The sequence below is a fragment of the Battus philenor genome, unplaced genomic scaffold, assembly GCF_028537555.1.
Source record: "Battus philenor isolate CCGP_79_NKW_IND1 unplaced genomic scaffold, ilBatPhil1.0.hap1 SCAF_9, whole genome shotgun sequence".
In the NCBI taxonomy this organism is placed as follows: Eukaryota; Metazoa; Arthropoda; class Insecta; order Lepidoptera; family Papilionidae; genus Battus; species Battus philenor.
Window position 1 is genome coordinate 90,814 of NW_027181759.1, and position 23,620 is coordinate 114,433.

At 49.9% G+C, this 23,620-nt stretch overlaps 2 protein-coding genes across 6 annotated transcripts in view; both read left to right on the forward strand.

The window, feature by feature from the left end:
• Positions 1–895: 895 nt before the first annotated feature.
• On the forward strand, positions 896–4,810 carry LOC137932243 (sodium-independent sulfate anion transporter-like). The gene is made up of 10 exons (XM_068775845.1): positions 896–1,133; positions 1,331–1,501; positions 2,164–2,384; positions 2,483–2,636; positions 2,738–2,902; positions 2,972–3,133; positions 3,492–3,592; positions 3,755–3,940; positions 4,022–4,180; positions 4,360–4,810. Exons 1-10 carry the CDS (start codon positions 896–898, stop codon positions 4,570–4,572), a joined length of 1,770 nt encoding a protein of 589 aa, XP_068631946.1. The 3' UTR covers positions 4,573–4,810.
• Positions 4,811–7,549: 2,739 nt separating this feature from the next.
• promL (prominin-like) overlaps positions 7,550–23,620 on the forward strand; it is a 37,674-nt gene continuing 21,603 nt past the window's right edge. For all 5 annotated transcript variants that reach the window (XM_068775472.1, XM_068775471.1, XM_068775475.1 and 2 more), the window contains exon 1: positions 7,550–8,176. In XM_068775472.1, coding sequence (XP_068631573.1) covers positions 7,921–8,176 — 256 coding nt within the window. In that variant the 5' untranslated portion in view covers positions 7,550–7,920. The remainder of the gene's footprint in view (positions 8,177–23,620) is intronic.

Below are 23,620 nucleotides of genomic sequence, written 5' to 3' on the forward strand. Positions count from 1 at the left end.
GGTGCCGGTTCGTCGGCAGCTGCTGCCCGCCGTCGAGCGCGCGCATCGCACCGCCCAGTGCTGGTGAGGTTTAAAGCAGATGTTTACCGCGGAGTTTAAAATCGGCAGGCGAAGGCAGAACGCCAGCAGACGCGGGTGGGGGGGGGGGCGAGTGCTTGGGCGTCGCTCGTCCGCATATCCACTTGCAGCCTATAGTTTGTATTCTTATATTTTACAACTTCACCAATATATTCTCTATCCGTTCCATGGAAACGTTTGTTCCGTATCGAGCAGTCTCTAAGTTTGTTCAATTTTCTTACTTTTTGTACGCTCTTTTCTTTTCTTGTGTCCGGGAGGCAGTTTCGATATCCAAGCAGTAATTCGTCTTTTTATTTTTTTGTTTGCGTTTTCTAGTAGTGTTACCTGTTGTCCCAATTAAACCCATTCACCGCGTCCTTGACAGAGGTTCCTTCCACATGTCGTCTCTTTCGCACTACGTCTTATAAGGTTCACTTTTTCAAGACTTCGCTTCGGATCTGTTCTCAGGTTCTCTGGTGAGATAGTCTCGCACCCGAAGAAGTGCACATAGCAAAATACATCATCACATATTAATGTATTGTAATGTTCAGCGTGGGAGCGCGTGGTCGCACAGTGCGACTGTGTAGTGCGCTAGCGCGGAGCGCCCAGCGACGCAGTTCACTCTCTAGCGGCAAATATTAGTATTGCGTAACGCGCACAGATAACATCAAGATGTTGTTCAATTAGGATAATCAGCCGCCGGCAGGAGTCGATCTCGCGCTATCTTGTTTGCGGGCGACGTCAAAGGTTCTACTAAAGATAATGCGCGCGCTGCGCTGCGGCAGTCTCGCCACGCACACCGACTGCGACGCGCACGCCACGCCACGCACAGCACGCCATGGACACAGAGGAGGGTACGGCGCTGCAGCTGGGCGCGCGCGACGCCGGCGGCTGGCGGCAGCGCGCGGCGCGCCTGCTGCCCGCGCTGCGCTGGGCGCGCCGGTATTCACGCGGCGACGCCGTGGCCGACGTGGTGGCCGGCGTCACGCTGGGCCTAATGCTGGTGCCGCAGAGCATCGCCTACGCCTCTCTCGCCAACTTGCCCGTGCAGTACGGCCTATACTCTGCCTTCGTCGGTCAGTATCCCACTGGATGACATCTTATACACAAATTTCCCCAGTACATCATACGTTCAGAGCCAAAGTTTGACTTACATTGTACCGTTATCGTCATAAGATACCACGCAGGTCGCGTGTACATCCTCGGCAATCATCCTTCTTCTAAACGAGAGTACAATTATAAGGTTTCAGTAAGTAACAGTGCGCGTCTGCAGGGACAATGCTGTACGTGCTGCTGGGCACTGTGAAAGAAGTGTCGATCGGGCCCACGAGCCTGATGGCGCTCCTGACGCTGCAGACGTGCCGCGGGCTGCCCATTGAGTTCGTCATCCTGCTCACCTTCTTATCCGGCTGCGTGGTGCTGCTCATGGGCTTCCTCAGACTCGGTGAGCTGCCCCGCAATATGCTGCCGTGTGGTATGATTGTTGATGTGTTGTTGGTTTACATCAGCGCGGGACGAATAACGCAAGAGGATAGGAACAAATTGTCTCCGCTTAGGTCTATAGGAGCTACACAAAGTCGACCCCCACAACTGTTGCGAAAGAAACCGCTATTTATTGCTAATTACCGCGACGCTTCGATTACCACCAATATCGCTTTCGCTTCCTCAACACGGACCCCGAGAGCCGAACAACGACTAGCTGCCGTCTTAGCTTGACTTCTTGGGTAAAGCCACGATCTATAGCTGACAAGAAAGATTATTTCGGTGGCAGTACCGAGCACGAGTACCAGTCGACCCGGGACAAGTAACATTTGTTTCGGGTCGCCTGGAACTCGAGCGAACAAATAACAGGCTACTGTCCGTTATCGCGCACCGCGCTTGCGCCGCTTAATTCATGAGCAAACGGTTAGCGCAAACACGTCGATAAGGGAAAAGTATTGCCCGCACCGCGACTCCGCACTGTTTATTACTTTTTATGATTATTACTCAATACGAGGAGGAAGGTACCGTCATCGCAAGACGGATCACACGTCCAGTTAAACAGTTAAGCGGCAACTCGTGGAGCAGCGCTTGAGCGAGTGGGCTGACGGGCTCGGTGTGTCGCAGGCTTTCTGGTGGAGCTGATTTCTCCTTCGGTGACCAGCGGCTTCACGTCGGCGACAGCGGTGATCATCACGGTGGCGCAGCTCAAGGGACTGCTGGGGCTGAGCTTTGTGGCGGAGAGCGTCGTCGAGAATGTGGAGCTGATCGCGCGCAACTGGCGCAGCGTGCGCGCGCCCGACTGCGTGCTCAGCCTCGTGTGCTGCACCGCGCTGCTGGCGCTGCGGGTGAGCGCTCGCGGCCGGCGCGGCTCTCTACCTTCCGGGACACACGCGGCGATCGCTCCTTAATCCTGTGAATTAACACGTGCTTTCCTCCCCCGCAGAAGGTGAAGGATCTGCCGGTGAGCCCGAAGCGGCGCGCGCTGCGGCAGGCACTGTGGCTGCTGTCCATCTCGCGTAACGCGCTAGTGGTCTTCGCCGCCTCCACGTTCGCATACTGCACGCACGACCCCGCCCGCCCGCTGTTCGCGCTCAGCGGTGAGTTCGCCGTACACGCGAGCCCACGCATCGTAGGCGCCGAACAAGAAGAAACACGCGGGCGCTCGATGCACCTTTTAACATTTTTCCATGCGATGCAGGGCGCGTGGAGCCCGGGCTGCCGCGGCTAGGCCTGCCGCCGTTTCGCGCCGAGCTCGGCAACCGTACCGTGGGCTTCGTGGAGATGGTGCAGCAACTGGGCTCCGGCGTGATCATGCTGCCCGTCGTCATGGTGCTCGCCAACATCGCCATCGCCAAGGCCTTTTGTGAGTGCATTCCGACCGGCGCAATGCATTTCCTTGCTCGCTCGGCCTAACTCGCCATGTGTCTTGCAGCTGAAGGCGGGCGCGTGGACGCGACGCAGGAGATGGTGACGCTGGGCCTGTGCAACATGGCGGGCGCGTTCGTCCGCGCCATGCCCACCTGTGGGGCCTTCACGCGCTCCGCAGTTTCGCACTCGAGCGGCGTGCGCACGCCGGCCGCCGGCCTCTACTCCGGTACGTGTGCACCACTCGCGCACGCTGCCTGCTCTAGCGGCAGTTCGCCTCAATACGCCTTATGTAGTTTTGCTTTGCGTGGACCGTAACAATCCTGCGCTACTTTCTTATAATTTTATGTCGTGATGCTATTTGATGAAGTCTGTTATAGCCAACGCAGCACGCGTCCCGAGCGCCATGCGAGGCGACTTCCGCCTGTATTGAAATGTCAAATTGTGCCAGCTACTTGATGTTGGAGTTACAAACGGCTTTCGTCTCAAAGTCTCTCTAGTTGCAAGGTGCACAAACGAAAGCAGCAACGCAACGGGCTGGAGGAAAATAGCAGCCGACACAATAATCAGCTTCGGTTCTCGCGCAGGTGTCATCACGCTGCTGGCGCTCAAATTTCTAACGCAGTACTTCTACTTCATACCGAAAGCGTGTCTCTCGTCGGTCCTCATATGTGCCGTCATTTTCATGGTAAGAACATTTTGTTACGTTGCGGTGTTTTATGTTTGACATCCGGGCACCATAAAACATGTTTTTATTAAAAATCCTTGGGTAGAATTTACTACGGAAGACGCGGGCCTCGATGTTACCGCACAAGGTTGAGTGTTCAGTGTCAGTGGCCATGACCCGCAGATCGACTACAACATCGTGGTGCGGTTGTGGCGGCGCGATCGCGGCGAGCTTTGCATAGTGGCGCTGACGTTTGTGGTGAGCGTGTGGCGCAGCGTGGAGCTGGCCGTGCTGAGCGGCGCGCTGGTCTGCGTGGCCGCCACGCAGCTCGCGCTGCTGCGCGCGCCGCTGCACCTGCACGTCGTGAAGGTAAGGCGGGCGGAGCGCACGACGGCCCCCTTCCGCGTCGCCCGCAGCGCACTCGCAAGTCATCGCGCGCGCGTGTTGCAGAGCGCGGCGGGCGAGGCGGTGCGCGCGCGGCCGGCGAGGGCACTGCTGTACCTGAACTGCGAGCGAGCGGCGGCGCGGCTGCGGCGCGCGGCCGTGGGGCGCCGCGTGCTGCTGGTGGACTGCGGGGTGCTCGCCATGCTCGACTACGCCGCGGCGCAGGTACCGCCTGTGGGCATACGCTCGTCCGCCACGCACTGTTCTCACTGTGAACGTACTACTCCTATTGAGATACAACTACTCAATATTGAGATACAAAGATATATTTGCATTTCATGAATTATATTTACTTCCGAAGCTGTTTATAGTGACTTGCATACAATTAAAACTACGTTTTCCAGACTCTGGCGTCACTGATTAAAGAATTCTCAGAAAACAACAAACTGCTGATATTCTACAACGCGTCCACGGAGGTGCTGAACAAGCTGGAGCAGGTGGAGGGCTTGGACGCGCGCGCGCTGCGGGCGCGCGACGTGGCGGCGGCGCTGGATATGACGCGTGCGCCTCCCGCCGCCGCTGCCGGCGAAACGGCCGACGCCGCGCTGCTTGCGTAGCACGCGCCCGACGCCGCCGTGTGAGCGCCGGCCGCGACCAGCTAGCTTAATTGTGTAAATAATATTTATTGCTCGCGGCCACTCCCCGGGGCGGACATGCTTCTTCTACTCGCAACCTGCCACAGACTGTGTCAATCACGATATTGTAAAACAGGTTATGGCATACATGCCTGTCCGGTAGTGTTGTGTACGCGCGGGCAGGTACGGAAGTTGTGTTCATTTTAAATATATAAGTTCAATCACGACGCCCTGTTGTTTGTTTGCTTTGCGGCTCACAAGCTTTGCAAGAAACACTCTCGCAAGCTTCAGCGCTCTACGCGCAATACGAGTTTTTATCGAGTTTGTCTAAAACTGGAACTGAAGCCGAAGGTAATATTCTTCATGCAGGCGTTGCAAACGCGATTTGATGAGTCCAACGGTTTCCAGTTCGTAACTTCTAAGTGACCAACAACCCTTCCTCGCTTCCTTTTTTTCCCCCGAGTGCAATTACCTCTTCAAACGATACAAAAGATTTCTTCGTAACCTCGTTCCTCGTTAGGTAAAGAGAACTTACGTATACTAGGGACAAGCTCTATTTTTTTGGTTTAGGGGTGGTGGGAATCATCCGGATGTTCAAGATGCTCTGTCTCTGGGGGGAGGACAGGGCCTGGGGCATTTCTACCCACTAAAACCCGCCGGTGATCACCCTCTGCGCTATATAGGAGACCGCGGCATCTCCCGGTCAGATACCTCGCGGTCTTCCTTCGAGCCGTGCTATTTTAGATAGCCCGTTCCGGGGTATTCGTGTATGGTTCACGTTAATCCTGTAACCATTATGGTGCTATCATGGTTCGAGAACACGTCTAACCATCGTCCGCCTCAGAGTCGCCGAAGCTAGTGGGAGTTTAGGGCCCCCACCCAAAACTCCCGCGACTTCGAAGGCCCCGTTTATTGTAGGGGAACACCATTCTGCAGGGTGCCGTCGCGAGGCGCGCCCCTGCGCTGACGGCGTCGTTTCCGAACGGGACCTAGCTTCTGCCGATCCCGTTCTGCCGCCTCCTTCTAGACCATGACTGACCATGATGACCCGCTCAGCATCGCCGACACGACTGCTAGCAAGGAATGGTCCTATCCGATCTCGTCCGCCAGGATCCGCCGCTCCGACTGTCACGCCTGGCAGCTCGCGAGCGAGTGCGAGGCCGAAACCTGGGCAGCCCTGCAGTGGAAACAGTTCGCCGTCGCTTCGCGTCCAATCCTACACAGGTGATCACCGAAGCAAACGTGCCCGTTGATCACCTGCGTAAATCTATAGGTGAGCTATTCGTCTCGTCGCTGCATCCAGACCTCGAAGACGGGTAGGATCGCTCTATCGACGCGTCTGCGCGCATAGCGCTCCTCCCGAGAGCTTAGTGCGCCACGTCGCGTGCGCCCCGCGCCGTTCCCGCTGTCGGACCGGTTCGTTACCGCCGCCCCGGCGGAGGATGCGGACTCGGTCGTAGACCCTCGCATCCATCTCCACCAGATGTACAAGCTCTATCCTAACTCATATAAAACACTGTTGTGTGAAATGAACCGTATGGCTGTTCCATTCCATATCATAGTACCGAGTGCTTGTATTAACCCTTAACTACTCGCACGAATAAAATCGCTTAACTGTTCGCACGGGATGGGTGGTGACCCTATTTTGTATGGATGAAATTTGATGATTCCTTTTTTTTAACAAAGTTACATAGTCGCGTCAGCCACTTGAAATTTCATACTTTATCGGGCCTTCGCTGTCCCGCGAGCACCGAGCGCCGTCGCCAAAACGATCGCGTAGTTGCCGGGCGAGCGGCTCCGAGCAAGGACTGAAGTGAAATGGGACGACAACTTATGCGGCGCGGCGCTTGGAACTTCCGCGATAGTATCCCTGCAGGTGTACAGCCAAGTTTCCTATAGAACTATCATGCGGATCACTTTACATCACAGTCTTTCATTTGAACTATGATAGATAACCCCCAGCTACCCCAAGGTACTCTGAGCGAGCGGTTCGTGGCGGAGACGTCTGTCAACACATGTCCTGTTGCACTTTAGCCGTTACTCGAGTCCGGCGTCTGTCCACACAAAAATTATTCTCTCTTTGCATGACGTGCGCCGTCGGGCGGGACTCGCGGGCTAGCAATTGGTCGATTATATACGTCGGCTGAAATGAGGCAGCCACAGGCCGAATGATTCTATCTCTTCAAAAATACTGAAGTTTAAGTTGTATTCCGGCAACGCTTATTTAGCAGCTGCAGTAGCGGCTGCGTAGCGGCAACTGAGCCGACCGAGACAAGCCATGAAATAATTATCGTCTTTCCCGACCACCGTTCGGTATTAGATCGATTCTTCGTCTTTGCAGTGTACTTCAAGTACTTCAACATTGTATTATATTTAGAATTAACGCCATCTATCGACTATATATTGAACCTAGTTTTTTGAGCATTAACTTAGAAATGACTATAATTGTATAACGGGGCGACCAAACGACGAGTGCGGCGTTGTTGTGATTCCCAAAAGCGTGTTGCAATGTGTTCTGCACTAAATACGCAGTAATTGCGAGGGTCATTTCAAAATATTATATTTTTGTGTTTCTGCTTGAAAGCGCAATTATTGGGTATAAGCTGTTACAGCACTTTACTGGCTTTCATATTGAGATAACGTAAAATAAACGGTGTACGTCAAAAATTAGACTAAGATGTCTTTGTTCGATATTGTGAAGTTTGTTCGTTATCTAACTGTTAGTCAATAAAGATATTTTAAAACATTTTAGTTACATTAAGTAAGTCTATTAATAATTTCTTATCTGCATATAAATTAAACATTCACACACACGTTTTTTTTTCGAATTGATCAAAATAATAAATCTGGTAACGGTTTAAAACTCGCAACACTGATAAAGACCGAATGAAACGTACACGGCGTCGACCGGTCATTGACTTCTTAATCAATCCAACGTCGAGCGCGGCGAGTGAACGGAACGGGGCCAGTCATTCCGGAGCCGCTCAGTTGTGGGGCGGTCGTGCGGCTGCCTCTGCCAGTGGTTTGCTCAACAAAGAAAGTGTGCATTGCAACGGATTTATCATTACTGACATAAAACCTGCCCGTGGCTGTCGACACACAACAGCGATGACACAATTAACATTTCCGACTGACGAAGTTCAATTCCATTGAACGAGTCGGGTCAATCGATTTTAGTATTTAGTGTTTATTTATCAACAGTGGGTTTCTTTATGTGTTTGTTTCGCAAACAAATTGTATATCCGTGTTCGATATCATAAACACTGCGGCGGAGCGCACGGGTGTGTTTCCGGGGGAATGTTTGGGCGATCAGCGGAGTGAAGTGACGCGATGTCCGTGCGGCTGGTGTTGATGCTCGCCGCCGCCGCCGTTGCGGCGCCGGAGCCCTGGCTGAGCGACATCGGCCTGAAGATGCACTCGGAGCTGTACGACGCGATGGGCAAGGTGGAGGTCAACTACTCGGAGCCCGTCATCAACACCACCTACGTAGCTCGCGTGGACTTCGACATGCGGGCTATGGGTATGCTCTACAACTCCACGCACCTCGTCATCGATTTCATCGCCAACAAGCAGGCCTACCCGGAAGGTGAGGACCTTTTTGTTGTTATAAATATTTTTCTCTTGGACGTGAAACTGTCGTGAGGTTTAACAAGTCTATGAGGCACTTTTATGAAATCAAGGTCTACAGTAAATCGGTCGGTGTTCAAAGATATTGACGTTGTTATTGCTGTTTTATGATATTGGTAAGGGTTTGTCTAATTTGAATATTTCTTTTATATTAGTCATATAATAGCGTTTATAATGATTTTTACACCAAAAGCGAATTATGTAGAATGGAACAACCATTGACTTTTCTCATCTCCATACAATAGAGCATGTATATGGATGTCCTATGGAGCTGTCCGGGAACAATGCCGGGGCTGGGATGCGGGCTGCACATTCTTTTCATAAATCTTGTTCCAATTATAATGGCTTGCATTAGAGAGACTGTTCCTGCTCCATTGCTTTATCACTTCACTTTGAGTGCTTTCCATAAATGTTTAGTCTTATCTTTGTGTTATCTACTACAACTATCAGTATGACTCACTTGAAAATGATGCAGGCAATAGTAGATACTTAATTATTGTTGTTAAAATAATTTGAACTAAGTACCTCAATGGTGAGTATATAAGTTGCAGTAGCTTATGAAAGCAACCAGTCCATCACATGCACAGGATCGCTGTGTACATAATAGAACAAGACATCGCTGTGTTGCAGCTGCTGTTACTGAGGTTTTTAGTGTTCCTCTTCATTGTCATATATTTAGAACACATTCTCACTATCCTCACTATTGTAAATGATTACAAATTAATGGTTTTCTGTAACTAAAATACCAGCAAATATCAGCAGACAGCTTTGACTAATTTAAGGGAGCAACTGTTCTGAGGATCAATGTAAACTTGATTTGATTTCTGTAACATATGATCTTTTGTCACACTCGCTGACAGACCCTAAAGGGGGGCCTGAGCACAGGTTATCATTATATTAAAAACTTTTTGCTGTCACATTAATATTGTCACCTAATAATGCATCACAAGATATGTTTATCTAAAAGTCAACTGTTTGGTACAAAATGTTACTGCAATTTCCATCTTGATAACATTTCAGTAGAACATTATAACATTTAAAAACATGGGCAATAATGTGCTAACAAAAGAACCCTGTTCATTGGTGGAGACTCATCGGGGAATTTTTTGTGAAGCTGCCCACGCACTATTATAATATAAAAAAGTGAAATTTGCCTCTCACTGAAAGGCTGTTGTTACTCTCCCTGCATTGTAGTGCCGAAGTGAAAATGAGAGTGCAATGTTTTAGTCGCTGGAGGGATCTGCGGCGCATGTTGGTCAGTTGTTGTCAGATCTGACCCCAGCACGGATGGAATAGCTTGAAGTTTATGCGCATGTTTTAAGTGCCACATGCGGACGTTCAGACAATTGAGCTTGTTTCATGCGCGCGCATGTGCATATAGTCGCGTGCAGTACATTGTAAAATCGAATACATTTCTCGGTGTAGGTTCAATTGTACTCGGGCGTTAAGCAGCTGTCGGGTGCCCCCGCGCGGCTGTGCACGGGAGCGCCTGAACACAAAACGTCGATAGTGCACTTATCTAGCGGCGTCTGGCCCGCGGCGGCGGGGGGTAGGGGGCGCGGGACGGGGGACGACGACCCGTTCCCGGCGCGTGCTGACAGTGAAACCTCTACTGAACCTGCTTTTCATTATTCTAGTTAGAAGGTGACCATTTCTATCTGCGTTCTTTTTTTCATCTTTCTTCGTTGTGGTCATGTTCAGTAATAATATTAATTTACTTATCTTCCAATAATAACTAAAGTTAATTAGTCAACACTTGATGACGTGTTTAGGGAAAACAGCCGGCGTCCGCGGGGAACTTGTAACTTAATTGCGTCGTCCGTGCCCACGCGCGACCTCTTCCGCGAAGCGGTTTTGTTACTGCGGTTTGCTCGTTTGTTTGTGGAAACAAGCGTCAAGTTTCCCGTTTCGATGAAACGTTAGTGGATTGCATGTGCATTAACGGCGTCCGCGGAATGATATCTGAAAACATTCGGCACAGGAGATTTATTTAGTGGACGCGGCCGCTCGCACCAGCGGCGGAGCAGTTCGCCGCACGAGCAGCTGTGCAACAATTTTTCAGTGCAAATATTTTTATGATCCGAGGTTGCGCGGGCAACTAGTTCGTGTGATTGTTGTTACGGTGCGTGTGTGGAGCGGCGAATGTCGCGCTCGCAGAGCCCGGCGGTTGAGTTTGTTAGAAAGACCGCCTGTGCAGGTCGCTCGTCGCATCACAGGACATTGTCAGCGTGGCCCAGCACTCCCGCGGAGGCTGTCGCGCGGCTATGCGACCGCCCGGCTCGCCCAGCCGGTGTCGTTCCGAAAAGCTGGAAATCAAATTCGAGCAGCGCGGCCGACGCGCCACGGCCTCGGGTCCAACCGCACTCACGGACGCAGATTCCGCCTCCCGCCTTCATGTTTTCCCAGCGTCAACGTGGTCACGGCCGAGAGAATTTATTCAGCTTTGTTTAATTCTGTTGTTATCTAACCCATTTCTTTGCCCCCGATGTTGTGCGAAAGGGAGAGGGGCGATGCGGATGCTGCGCTGACGTCACAGTGCCCCGTGTGGAATAATTACGTAACGCCTGCAGCATAAACAAAATATTTGTAACACTATGTTAAGTGTTCTCGGCGCTCTAAACCTGATTGATGGGGCATTACGGTGCCGGTGCAGTGCGAGTGCGAGCGCACGGCAGCACGCGTGCCTTGACCAACGAGCTGCTTGAGGAACTCGTACCGGCGCAGCCCGCGATACCCGCACGCTTCACTTTTACTCTCCACGCCGGTCGAGGACAGCGCTTCCTCGTGGCCGGGTGGCGCGCTGGTCGACATGAAATTTTGAAGTACACAAACCACGCCCACTTGGCAGCATAGTGCACCCCGGTATAAGAACCCCGTCGGCCGTCGCCGGATAGCTAGGAGACTAGAAATAAAGATTGAGTAAATAGGAATAGATCGACTTCTAAAATTGTAAATGTTATGTAATAAAGAAACAAGTTTGGTTTACCAGTGTGCCAAATGCCATCTACTTATGTAATAGATGGGACGCACACAAACTAAGATATGTAGAGTTATTAAAGGTTGTCTAAATTAAACACGCCTGCTGGTCGCGAAGCAAAACGTGCTCGCAACGGCGCGACCACCTGGGCTCGGGCCACTCGCGAGACATTCGATATAAAAACATTGAACAAGTCGTTTGTCGTGTGGAACGACAGCCCGCGCGGGTTTTCGCAACGCACGCTGCGCACACAGAACGATAAACCGAAGAGAGAAGTCGGCGGCCGGAGTACGTGGAGAACTGTGCGCAGGCGCACAGGCAGCGGCTGCGTGTGCGCGCCCGCAGGCCGCAGGGCGCGGCTTGCATACTCTTTGTTACAAAAATATAAGAACTAGGTAAACTACACTCGCGTACAGCCGAATCGACTCGCCCATACAAAACAGACAAAAGTGTGTATTTATTTTAAAATTTTAAAAAGTACATGAAATGTATTATCGTTAAAGCTTATTAAAGAATAAGTTTTTATTCTTAAAAAATATAATACACACACATTTATCCATTTTGTAAAGGTGGGTAGATTCGGATGCACGCGAGCGTAGAAGCGTTGAACTACATACACAGACGAGCCACGGGGGTCATCGGTAACGAAGTTCCGCTGCGCGCTGCGCTTCATGGCTTGGAGCGTCGGCGAAAACTTGTCAGTTTAGCGGCGTCTTACTCCCGGCGCTATGGAGTGCGTCAGAGTTAAGTCAATTCCCGCGGCTCTTTCCTCCATCGAACAACAAGACGAACGGACTCACGAAATCCGTGCGCGATTGGAATCTCTTAAACCCGCATTTAGCGTTTTGATACTCGTTTATATTGCGAACAGCCGAGGTATGGAGCAACCTACCGGCGTCGCTGTTTTAAGCCGACAATGACTTCGGAGTCTTCAAGACAAGAGTGAATAGCTAGGTATCTACCGGCAAAACTTGCGCCATCGTAGGTCTCTCGTCATCGCCTAATAACAGGCGAGGCAGAGGTTAAATGTTTTGCCTATTGTTCACGAAGGAAAATCGCGGAAACAAACATCGGACGTATGCTCCAAGCGCAACCCGCAGGGAAAAAGCGAACTTGTCGGGATAGTGAGTGTCGGTGCGCTCGCTTTCGTACAAACCTCGGTCCGCGTGTTACATGTCGGTTCACACATTACTGCAGACACACTGGCCCGCCTCGAGCACGTATTATGTAACAGATACTTTATAAGGTGCATGCATAGCTGTGGCGTCGCCGGCGCGGGCCGCTTCTCACGGCACGAGGGTCGCGGGAACGCCGACATCCGGCGCGACATCGACTCGCTCTGTACACAATGACCACTTGCCGAGTTCGCAGAATGCACGCGGGGAGCGCTCGACTGCGCCCCGTTCGCGCCCACCTCGCGCCCCGGTCGCGCAGGTACATTCAGTTTCGTTTTGTCATGTACCCGATCGAAACTGCTGCACAAGGCTGTCGGTTGATGTTCAGAAGCAAACGGTAAACGCCGCGCAGTCGCCGGCGCCGGCGCCGGCTCTGAACAATTTAATAAAACCGTAAACGCGTTACAATGCAGCGCCCAAATAAATACGCGTGTACTTTATGAGCACTCGACGTTTTAATTAGGCGCACAATGTGGCCAATTGAAGAGGTTTGTACCGTGTCAAACAATGTCGTGCAGGAGGGGTTGGGGGGCGGTACGACGTAGCGACGCGTGTTATTATTTCTCGGACGGGTCACCGCAGCCTGGTACCGTATCAAACAGCAGGCCGATCTGCGGCGCCCGGCCAGTGGCGACGAGGAGTGGCGAAGCTACTTTAAGAGATATCTTTTTATTGTTGATTGTTTAGTAACCTTCATCCGCTCCGCAGCGGGAATTGATGTGCAACGAACTTTGTGTCGGTACAGTGTGGACACGCGCGTGCACCGCGGTGCCTACGAACTGGCGCGCCATGTCTTGTCCACCTATGTACATACTCGCGTCGAATAGAGGTCATGGTGTCGTATGGTCAGAGACAAAGGTTACGCTTGCGACGCCCTGTCCAAAAATAATTAAATCGCGCGGGTGACGACCCCGGTGACCCAGTGCTCAAGTGAGGGTAGTTAAGAAGGAAGACGCTCTCGGCTGTCATTTCGCGTCATCATCGTATGTGTCGCGAGGGGTGGCAGTCAAAGTTTATGCAATAATAAAAATTAAGTCAAATGATTTGCTGTTTCAAAACGGTCCCCTTGACATCAAGGGATCGGTGCGTCAAGGGAACCCATGCAGTAAAATTGTGATGAGAAGTAATAAGCCTGCTGCCCTGGAGAGTCTCTCCAATGGCGGGTTCTAAATCAGACATCGTTCTTCGCCATCTTGAGATCAAATAAGTGTTTCATGAAGGTTGAGTCTTTGTATTTTCGGAAATAAATGAAAGACGCGATGCAACATCGGGACTGTGAGAAGGACGACCCCGACACGACTTAGTTAAATAATCGCTTGTTCGTTTAGCGTCTTCATCTCTGCTGCGTGAACGTTATTTATTTATTCTAGAACTTTTCCAAAATTGCAGAGAAACCAATGCTAGTGTAACATTCAGCTTTTATTATTTTGTTTTGAAAATATTTGCGTTATAATGGTTGTATGACGAGAAGAGACGTAACAAAGAGAAAAACTTTTTCCCTTTGCTGCTTTTATTTTGGATGCCAATTCATTTAAAGGAAACACCCACTGTACAGATTGTTTTTAGATTTCGATGTTGGTACAAGAGATCAAAATGACGTCACCTGCGACTGTATCACACGCAGCGTTTGCGGGATCACCTTCTAATTTCAATATCATTTGACGGCACCGATCAATGCGATATTTCATTTTGTGCGAAGCTCACTCGCAGTGCAGCTCAAGTATCCTCACGGCACAAGGCTGTCCAACGCGTACAAGATCGTGCAAAACATTTGCTCAAGCGTGCGCTTGTCGCCCGCTGCGACATGCGGCACAGCTTGGACGTCGGCTTCAGCAGTGGCGCTTGCAAGGCGCGACCACGTTTGAACTTCGCGAGCCATTCGTAAGGAGTAGCACGAGGTGAAGCTGCATTACCAAAAGCTAGCCGCATTCATCTTTGTACTGATAATGTTCACATGTTAAATTTACAGTGACGCTCAAATGTAATGTCGCCAATTTGTAAAAAAAAAAAAACAGAATAATGCAGTTGTACGTGCAAATATCAGGAAAGAGTACTGTATTCAGAATTTCAATTGCTTTAAAAGAAGCTGGTCCAAAAACTTTTAGCGTCATCAACGTCTTAGTGCGGTGTGCATGCCACGTGCATGAATCGATTTGGGCACTGTTCTGCCGCAACGAAACTCCCGCTCGCTGCGCGGGGCCGGAGACACCGGCCATTATTTACTTTTTAAAAGAAAACGAACCACACGAAATAATCGCTGAAATAAATAATATTATAATCTCAAAATATAATAAATAAATAATAAATAAGGAAGAGTATAAATAATTAGTAAAATTCAATAAATTTTGCGAAATGTACCAGGCAGTCATAAGACTAAGGAGGCGTGTCGGCGTCGGCGGGCTGCGAGCGATCGTTTCGCTTCACAGCTGATAAGATATCAAAGTGTAACCGCGAGCCTCCCCCTCCCCCCCACCAACGCCGCCGCCCGCACTCTGCTGTCGGCAACTCTGACCGCCGTCGGCTCATGCTCGCCTGGTACCGCTTCAGGAGGCTCGCGGTGGAAACAGTTTTCAGTGTGACGTCATTAAAAAAATTACGCAAGTAAACAATGTTAAAAACGAGCGAGCTGTACTGCAGGAGCGCGGGGCGCGGGGGCCGCAGCTCGGCTCGCCGCCAGTGATGTGGGCTAGGTCAGTGTTTCGTGTCAACAATTCGAGCCTTCCGTCTTCGTTTTTCACTGTTGCTTGCAAATTTAAACAAACGTTCCCTTTGCTGCGATATTTCTTTTACACGTAACGATGTCTCGAAGGCATTGTCAGTTTAATAACAACTGGGCACATGCAACTTGATGGTTACTACAATAATGGGATGCGTTGCGAGATGGTAAGAAATCATTTCAGATAAAATTCAATTGTAAAGAATCTCTACTACTGTAAGCTGCAATCTGTGGACATGAAGAGTTGCCGGGCCGAGTTATTGCATTCACATATTAAACCATATCATTAGTGGTAGTAAAATACAAACAGGGGTCTCGAAAATTTTGAAAGGAACCGGCCGGTCGGGCCCGTCGTAGCGGTCGGTGCGAGTGCAAGGAGCCGCCCCCGCGGGCGAGGTGCGGGCGGCGCGCGGGCGGCGCGCAACTGGGTCGCTGCAATGCGGGCGCGCGCGACCTCCTTCCGTCTGCTGCAGCCCGCTCGCTTCTGTCGCAGCGCGCCCGGTGCTGCGCGTTGTACTTGAACGCTTGTCTGAATTCAATAACAACGTAACGACTGCAAATCTCATTTACATTCTCGTTTACGAGCAGAAGTTACCTGTTGCATTGAGTGGAGATAAAGTATCTCGCGTAAATAGGTTTAGCGCGGTGAAGGCGGCCGCCCGTCGTGTCGCTGTGGAGCGCGTGCAGGAAGCGGTGTAAGCGCATTACACTAATGGCATTACCCTTCGCCGTTCCGCCGCTCACTTCCGCGCGCAGTGAGCGGCACGCGGCTGCCGAGCTGCCGGCCTGCTGGCACGCCGCAGGGGGCAGCCCAGCCTGCGCACCCAACGTGCGGACAAACACAACATGCTCGAGCCAAGGCCCTGGCGCTCCTTGAACAACAAAATTAGTACAATGACTTTTTGCTCTGCGATGACATGAGCTTAAAGTTTTTAAAACAAAAATGACCGACACTAAAAGTTACAGCTTATTAAAAAACTAATATATAAGAAAGAAGACTTAAAGCTATTTAGACATGATTATTATAAAATTGTAAACACTATGTTTTCGGAAACATTTAGCTGCGCGAGAAACGTTTAGCTGTTCATGTATTTTGTCGTGCGCCAGACCAGCGGCAAGCAGATGATTAGTGAGCGTGCGGTACGACATGGTTCAGCTCTTGAATGCAGGCAACTGCTGGCACGTGAGCACAAAAGTTTGCGTGGAACATTGTCCGGCTGCGGACTCGCGCGTGCGTGCAACTGTGTTCCGATTGTATGACGCAGGTACACTGTTAGTCGTGCAACAGAGATGGTAATGGAACATTTATGTAATAATACTAAACTATCCAGACTGGGTAGACTTCGCTCGTTGGCAAAAATGCAATTAGAAATTTTGTCGTCTTTGTTTGCGTTCCGATCGATATGTTCTCTTGTCTAACTACGCGTCTAACTGTCGTACTAGCTGCGCGTTATTAATGTAGTACTAAGCGGTAACACGAAACCTGATGGCGCCGAAACAAGCTATTTTCCGTTTTGGTGGAGAGACACCATGTGCTAATGGTTTGCTAAAGAAAACATGCAGAAGAATTGTAAGATCGACCGCTCTCCGCCGCGGGCGCTCGGCGGTGCGTGCGCGGCGAAACCTTCACACAGACCTGAGGCTACCTACTTCAGGCGAATTGTTAAACAGCGTCGCGTCGCGCGACTTTGTGTCGTGTGCGCTGGTGTGCGCTGACATAATGTCGCCGGTCGGCGCTCGTCGTCTGCGCGCAGGTTCGGCCTCGGGGCATTAATCGCCACCACTCACCGACAGAGGGCACGACGGACATGTTGGGGATCCAATCTACGGAAGCGTAACACACAATGAAATCGACTTTGTGTTGCCATAAATACTGTCATAATTAAAAATAAACAAAATGTTACCATTAAATTTGGAATCTGTTATTTTTATATGATTGCTCATCGTGTTTTCTTAATTTGGCGCCGATAAATACTGAAATTTGTTGTCATATTAAAATGTAGTGGCGCGATGAAGAGAACCGAATCGCTGCGGTTGCGTTACATTGAGTAGGCGCGGTGCCAAACGCATTTGTTTATAAAATCAAGTTTTATTAAAATCCTACACACGCCTGGCATTAGGCAAATGTCTGTCTGTCGGGCTATTGATAGGTGCGACGAAACCTTTGTTTGTGACAGAAAAACACCAGATTGTCCACGTGGTGTTCGTACGAAAAAGGCGTTCAAAGGAGCTGTCCGAAAGCAAAAGATTTTATCTCGGGAGATGAATATAAACTTGCAGCCTATAAGAAATACACTGGTCGTTTTTCAATTAATAATTTTAAAAAAGAATAAGGTAGTAAAATGTAGACAATAACAGTCAGTTTTACAATCGAGCAATATTTTAACAAACAAAATGACCGTATTTTAGCTGAAAGCTTAAAAGAAGTTTCAAAGTTACAGCGCGGCGACAGCTATGAAAGAGTGACTGAGTCATATTTTTGTGAAAAAAGCATTAAAATTAATACATTGTCACAAGTGTATCATGATACCAATTTTGAGAAGGTAGTTGAGCCCTTTAACAGCACCATTTTAACAACAATCGATATGTTCCTTTCAGCGAGACAACGCCGGCTCCTGAAGCTAGGCGCATCCAATTTTGGTTGGAAACGAACGTTCCGGACTTCATCAGTGCTGATCTTAATCCACTGCATTATGACTGTGGTCAGTTCTATAGAGCAAGGCTTGCTCTAAACGCTATGATAATTCGGAGTCCCTAAACCAATCCATACGAATGACGGTGAAGAATTATCCCAAAGAAAGAATGTGAGCCGCTGTTGATTGGCCGTGGACTGGCCTCAAGTATAGAGGGCTGCATTGCAGCCAACAGAGAAAATCGAAGTGAATATATACATAATGCTTTATGTATTTTAATGGTTTCATGTCAAAGCATCGAACGGATACACTGTCACGGCAATTAATGTTCAACGATACGTGTGGCGGGACCGAGCACTGAGGCGCCGAGTTGATTCTCCTCGCTCGCACTCGCTCCCCACGCCCCCCGCGCTCCCCACGCTCCCCACTCGGCTCACTCAATTGTCCGTGTCCGTGCACAATACAATTGCTTCGACCTCCGGTCCCGCTCCCCTGCGCCCCGCGCCCCCCTGCACCGCTCCCTCCGCGTAATATTGCCATTTATCTTCTACGCGCAAGATTGATAAAGGAGCAACGCCCGATCTGCATGGCACCTGTTTCGTGCATTTATTGGCAGCCTTCATGGTCCCGAGTAAAAGTATAGTGAACTAAACGTACAAATGTTTAACATCCCAGATGACGAATTTCGCAGACGGTTGTTTTTGCTTTTTACGGCATCGACGGCCGAAGAGATAATGTTTCGACGTTATATTCATAGCGAGCAGCGCTGGACGAACGACGAAGTGTCAGTAAAGTCTTAATTGATACTAGCGCTCCGTTTGCGCTTGCGCATGCGCGGGTACACGCGGCGCATTGTTTGTAGAACAATAGCGCTCGGCCACCACCTCGCCCGCTGCCGCCGCAAGCGACACACTTGACCGTGGGATCATTTTATATAAAAAAATCGAGTACTGTAACCCTGAGGTGGGTTCCCATCCTGACGACAAATAAAGCGCAAAACAAAAACAACAAACAACACAAAGTTCTAAAGTTCAGAGATAAACCAATCTCATGATAAATAAAAGTTGACGGCAGCGACAAGGCATAACATCTCTGTTCGAGTGCCGCGTCGGGAGCTGCGGGAGTGTACGTTCATGTATTTCGTTCTATCGTCGCCTCGTGCCACCCACTGAAAGTCTCAAGTCCTGCGAGCGACTACTTCTCCGATGTAGCGGGCAGGGTTGGGGGGAGGGGGGGCGAGGCAATGTACACCTTCTCTTTAATTGAAAATACCACACTAACACAATTTAGCAAATGAAGTGGTAAATAATTTTTTCAGGATACAACGCGTAAGTACATGCTTACTTTTCAAAAGGTGCGCAAAGAAATAATGTACAAGGTAATTATGTAGAAGACCTAAAAATACCTTAAATAAAATTCAGTTTTACATCCGATACGATAGCGTCCGAGACGGAGAGACGATGATTCAGAATCTAGTCGGCGCCGACCGAGTGTCGATCCTCAAAGGACACGACAGAGAGGCTGTCGTCAACAGTGATTGCGTCAAACACAAATCTTCAAATTCTTCTGACTTGTTACCCATACAGAGGACTCGACGTTTGGTGTTGCAAGGCTTCGTCTCCACTACTAAACTCGCTTAAAAGGCAAATCACCGTCTGCGCCTGACGCGGAGTCCACGCGTTAATTAGAATCAATGCATTCTTGCAAATCACAGCTGCTCGCCAAATCACACGTCGCGGTGGAAATCAACTCAAACACTAGATCGTATGGACAACACGAACAATGAATGCAATAGCAAGAGAACGCATCCGCATCACGCCCACGATAGTTCTACACTAACATTGTCATTGTGTAAACGCATACTGTACCGTAATAAACTGATGGTGGTAGCTGAAAAGAAAACAGCAACTCGGCAACAGAAGAAAAATGTATTTAAATCAAAAAGGCAGTAGGCAGAAGGTCTGGTCTGACTTTGCACCGCAGCTCGGTACTGCCCTGATGGTGGTAAGCAGCCGCACGATCTGCCCAGCACTGGTCAGGCGGCAGCAGGTCGGAGCGGGGAGCGCCGGTAGTTGACAGGATGTGTTCGTGCCTGTGCGAGCTATGAATAGATTCAACCTCAATGGCCGAAGGTTATTTAAACTATAAAACTCGCACCTGTGAATAAATGTCACAGTTGTAATGTATATATATATAAATATATGTACAATTTGTTCCGCTGACAGTAAACCCGAGATGGCTTGCGATGAAGGAAGGGAAGAAACCGAAAGCAGTTGATGTGATTGTTTTGCTGTCAGAACGGAGTTACAAAATGTAAAGCATGTAAAAAAAATGGAAAAGATAAACAGATAAACAAATTGAAAAATAGTAATGAATACATAATGATGGAACTATGAACACGGACAAAATGTTGAACTCTAACTTATTGCTAGACGCTACCTAATATTTATGTTTTTACAATATTTTTTCAACACTTATCCCTTAGGGGTGCGAGGCGATATAAAGATTGTGGTGTAATTTAAAATTGCTCCGAAATTTAAAAGACCAAGACGAGAATTTATAACGTGAATTCGAATTGGCCCGGCGCGCGACACGTCAGGCAGCTGGTGAACGTGAGCGAGATGACTTGAGATGTACCTTTCCTTGCCAATGGTTCCACATTTTTTACTGTATGTAATTAGTACTATTTATGTGACGTTTCGCGTGTTTATATATATTTTTTGGTTAAAATTTTAATTATGATGCATGGGACTTTAACATGCAACGTTACAAACTTTAGCTCATTATTACTGGCCAACGTAAAATTGTGGTGTAAAGTCTCCTAGTGTTTCTGACCGCGCACACGGTCCGACTTAAATGTCATTGAAAGATTTTGTCTGCCGCTTCGTTCCGCTCTCCCCTCAACTACAAATACTCTTTAAACTTAGTTCGGCGTCGGCGCACGGACGATATTTGCCTCCGCAGTGCGGCACTACGTGTGCGACATCCGCGCCCGACGCGGCGTGCGATGTGCTGCGTTATCCTTAACGACAGCGCAAATGTTAAACACGAGCCTCCGCGCCGCACCGGCCCGCGCGTCAACGAACCCTTGATGCACAAAGGCTGGCCGGATTCTCGTGCGAGTCCATGCTTGCGTCACGCGGTGACGCACACGACCTCACGCGCAGGCATACAATCTGCAACGATTTAACCTTTGTTACGCCTCGTCGCTGATGTCATTTTTATAAGCCTTCGCGCCGCCTTTCGCCGCGAGCTGTTCTATGTTACACTGAGTCACCCTCCACCGCTATGTCTCTATTGACATAGACAGGAGGCTATAAGCCGGTCGCCGTTGCGGCGCGGGCCGGGTGCACACAGCTAGAAGTGCATCATAAAAATGTACGGCTGATCAATCGATGGGTCGCTGCGTGTCTCTAGTCCGTAAACAACTTTTATCGAACTGTGAATGGTGTCGCGAATGGCGCGCTTGCATAAAATCGACTGATCTAAGCTCGTCGACCTTGAACAGAGACGGGCCTGGCCAGGCGTCGACGTTATTTGAACTGCGGCGCGGTGCGTGCGCAGGCGCGAGTCCGGCGCGAATCTAGTTCAGCGGGTTACGGCGGCGCGCGGTGACTCAGCGCCGCGGTCCGAGCGCGCTCGTTTCGGCGGTGCGGCGGCGGCGGGGGCCGGGAGGGGGGTCTCTGTATAACCGTTAAGTTGGAAAGTATTGCAATAGCTCCGTAAGGCGCGACGGTCGGCGGCGGCGTCTGCGCTGGTGCGCCGAGTGCCGTTAGACAACCTGTTGCGCGCGGTCCCGCGGCGGTGGCGGCGGCGGCCCGTTAGCGCTCCCAATACGACCGAGCTAACATTCCCGTTCGCATGTGACGCAGCCTGCAATTAATGCTGGGCTGTTTCTGAATCTTGAGCGTCGTTCTTTCCTTTAGCGTCACTAAAATTAAAAGTTCTAGCTAACGAAGAATAGTCCGTAGTGCGGCGTAGAATCCGTGGTCACTGCAACGTTCCCCTCACCGCCACATTTCCAAAGCGTCGAGGACCATTCGTTGTCGCTGTTACCGTCCTCGTTGCTGCGCTGCAGCCGGCGTGCCGCAGCCGCAGTAGTTAGGGGAGGGAAGCTGTTGCTCTACAATGTCATATGTTAATATGGTTTCCTGTCAAAACTAATATATACATTATAATTAGCTAGTATTAGGGCGCCCAGCAGCTGGCGTTTCTGTCCATGGCCACCGTGACTGGTCTTGCGGTGGACGTCCATCGGCGGGTATGACGGTGAAGATTATAGAGATACGGAAAGTGTTTGAGAGGCGGCGCTCGCAGCGCTCCTGCGGGGCCGGATGTTCGTCCTGTCGCGGCGGCGCTTATTACTTGTCGTCCTTGTTCACATTCTATACTAGTCTTTTTGTAGTTTTTTATTATTTCCAATGGCACATTTTGAGCACGCATGTACCGCTGAGTTATTAATAATACGATTCATTTGTTTCGAACACGCGCAGCAAGTCAATAACGTTGATAGCTAATAACCGTGTAATGATAAAATAATATTTAAAAATTAAAAATATGTTGGAGTATACTCTGCAAAGTACTTTAATATTCAACGCGCAAAAAACGTAAAAGCTTCCTCGCATAGAATTATTAGAGGCTGGCTCGCGCTGGCTCGCGCTGGGGAGTGCTATCTGCAACAATAACAAGTCGTCGTTTTCTCTGAGCCGCCGGTACAACATTGTGTTTCCCTCCCGCGCTCGTCGTCTCTCCTTTATTTTCCCATTCGACTTCCGGCAACACGATGTTATTTTATTTAAATTACCTTTTTTGCTCGAGTTTCACGACGTGACACAATTAGCATACGGTCTTGAAATCTTAAATTATATGTTAGGGTAAAATTTCATATTTTCTTTTAAAATCGAAGCATCGCCAGTCATTTTATTACCGCTTTGTAACAAAAATAAAGTCGTTAAATTATAAACCATTCCCACGCACAGGTTTGTCGAGCACACCGGTGCGGTTTCATTAGCGTGTTTGTTTTGCTGCAACGATCAAAGCGGCCTCGGACGCGGCCTTAGACGCGGCCCGCTGAGCCGTGAGGCGAGCGCTCGCGGCGAGGTGTCTTCTCCCCTCGGGTCTGCGTCCGTTCGCTCGCTCGGGGTCTCGCTATTTTTGCTGTGACCCTCGCGTTCTCAGCTGCACATCACGTAGCAGCGCACGCCACAAGGCGCTCTGTTTGCAGACAGCGCCCGGCGCCGCGTTGGCTCGGGCAGTCGTGCCTATCAGCTTCAATGTTTAACTTAAAGTAAAATTTTACGCGCAGCTGCGGCCGGCGTACATAGCACGTGTTTACAAAAAAGTAATTCACGTTGATTTGCCTTCTCCGGTTAGTTTTCCTTTGCAAAGTTGCACGAATGTTTAATTCAGAAACCGTTACAATTAACATCTAAAGCCCCGCCGTACTGTACCCACCAACATGGTTTCCTACCAACAAGATCAACCGAGGTGAACCTCATTAGGTACGTCGGTGACAGCTATCGCAACAAGTACGCGGTGCACGCGTTGTTAACATTTCCAGAGCGTTCGAGGTTGTGGACCGCAATACTTGCGCGAGGCTCTTTGCGGGGATGCTGTAAGTCTCGACCGCAATCAATGAAAACTTGACACGATTCCACGCAAAGTCGGTGCCGCCCGGTGCGCCGCAGGCGTTTCCTCAAATGATATCCAAGTATTAGAGGTTCGCCGGCGCCCTCAAGCTGGATAGAGTCATACCTGGGGGAATGCAGGTATCTCTCGGTATCTGGTATGATTAGAAAAAGAAATACGTGTGCTGTACGGTACGCCGCCGGCACGCCGCCAGCATGCCGACAAGTAGCGTCATGAGCGTGAGCGCGCGGTGGCCGAGAGATACACACACCGC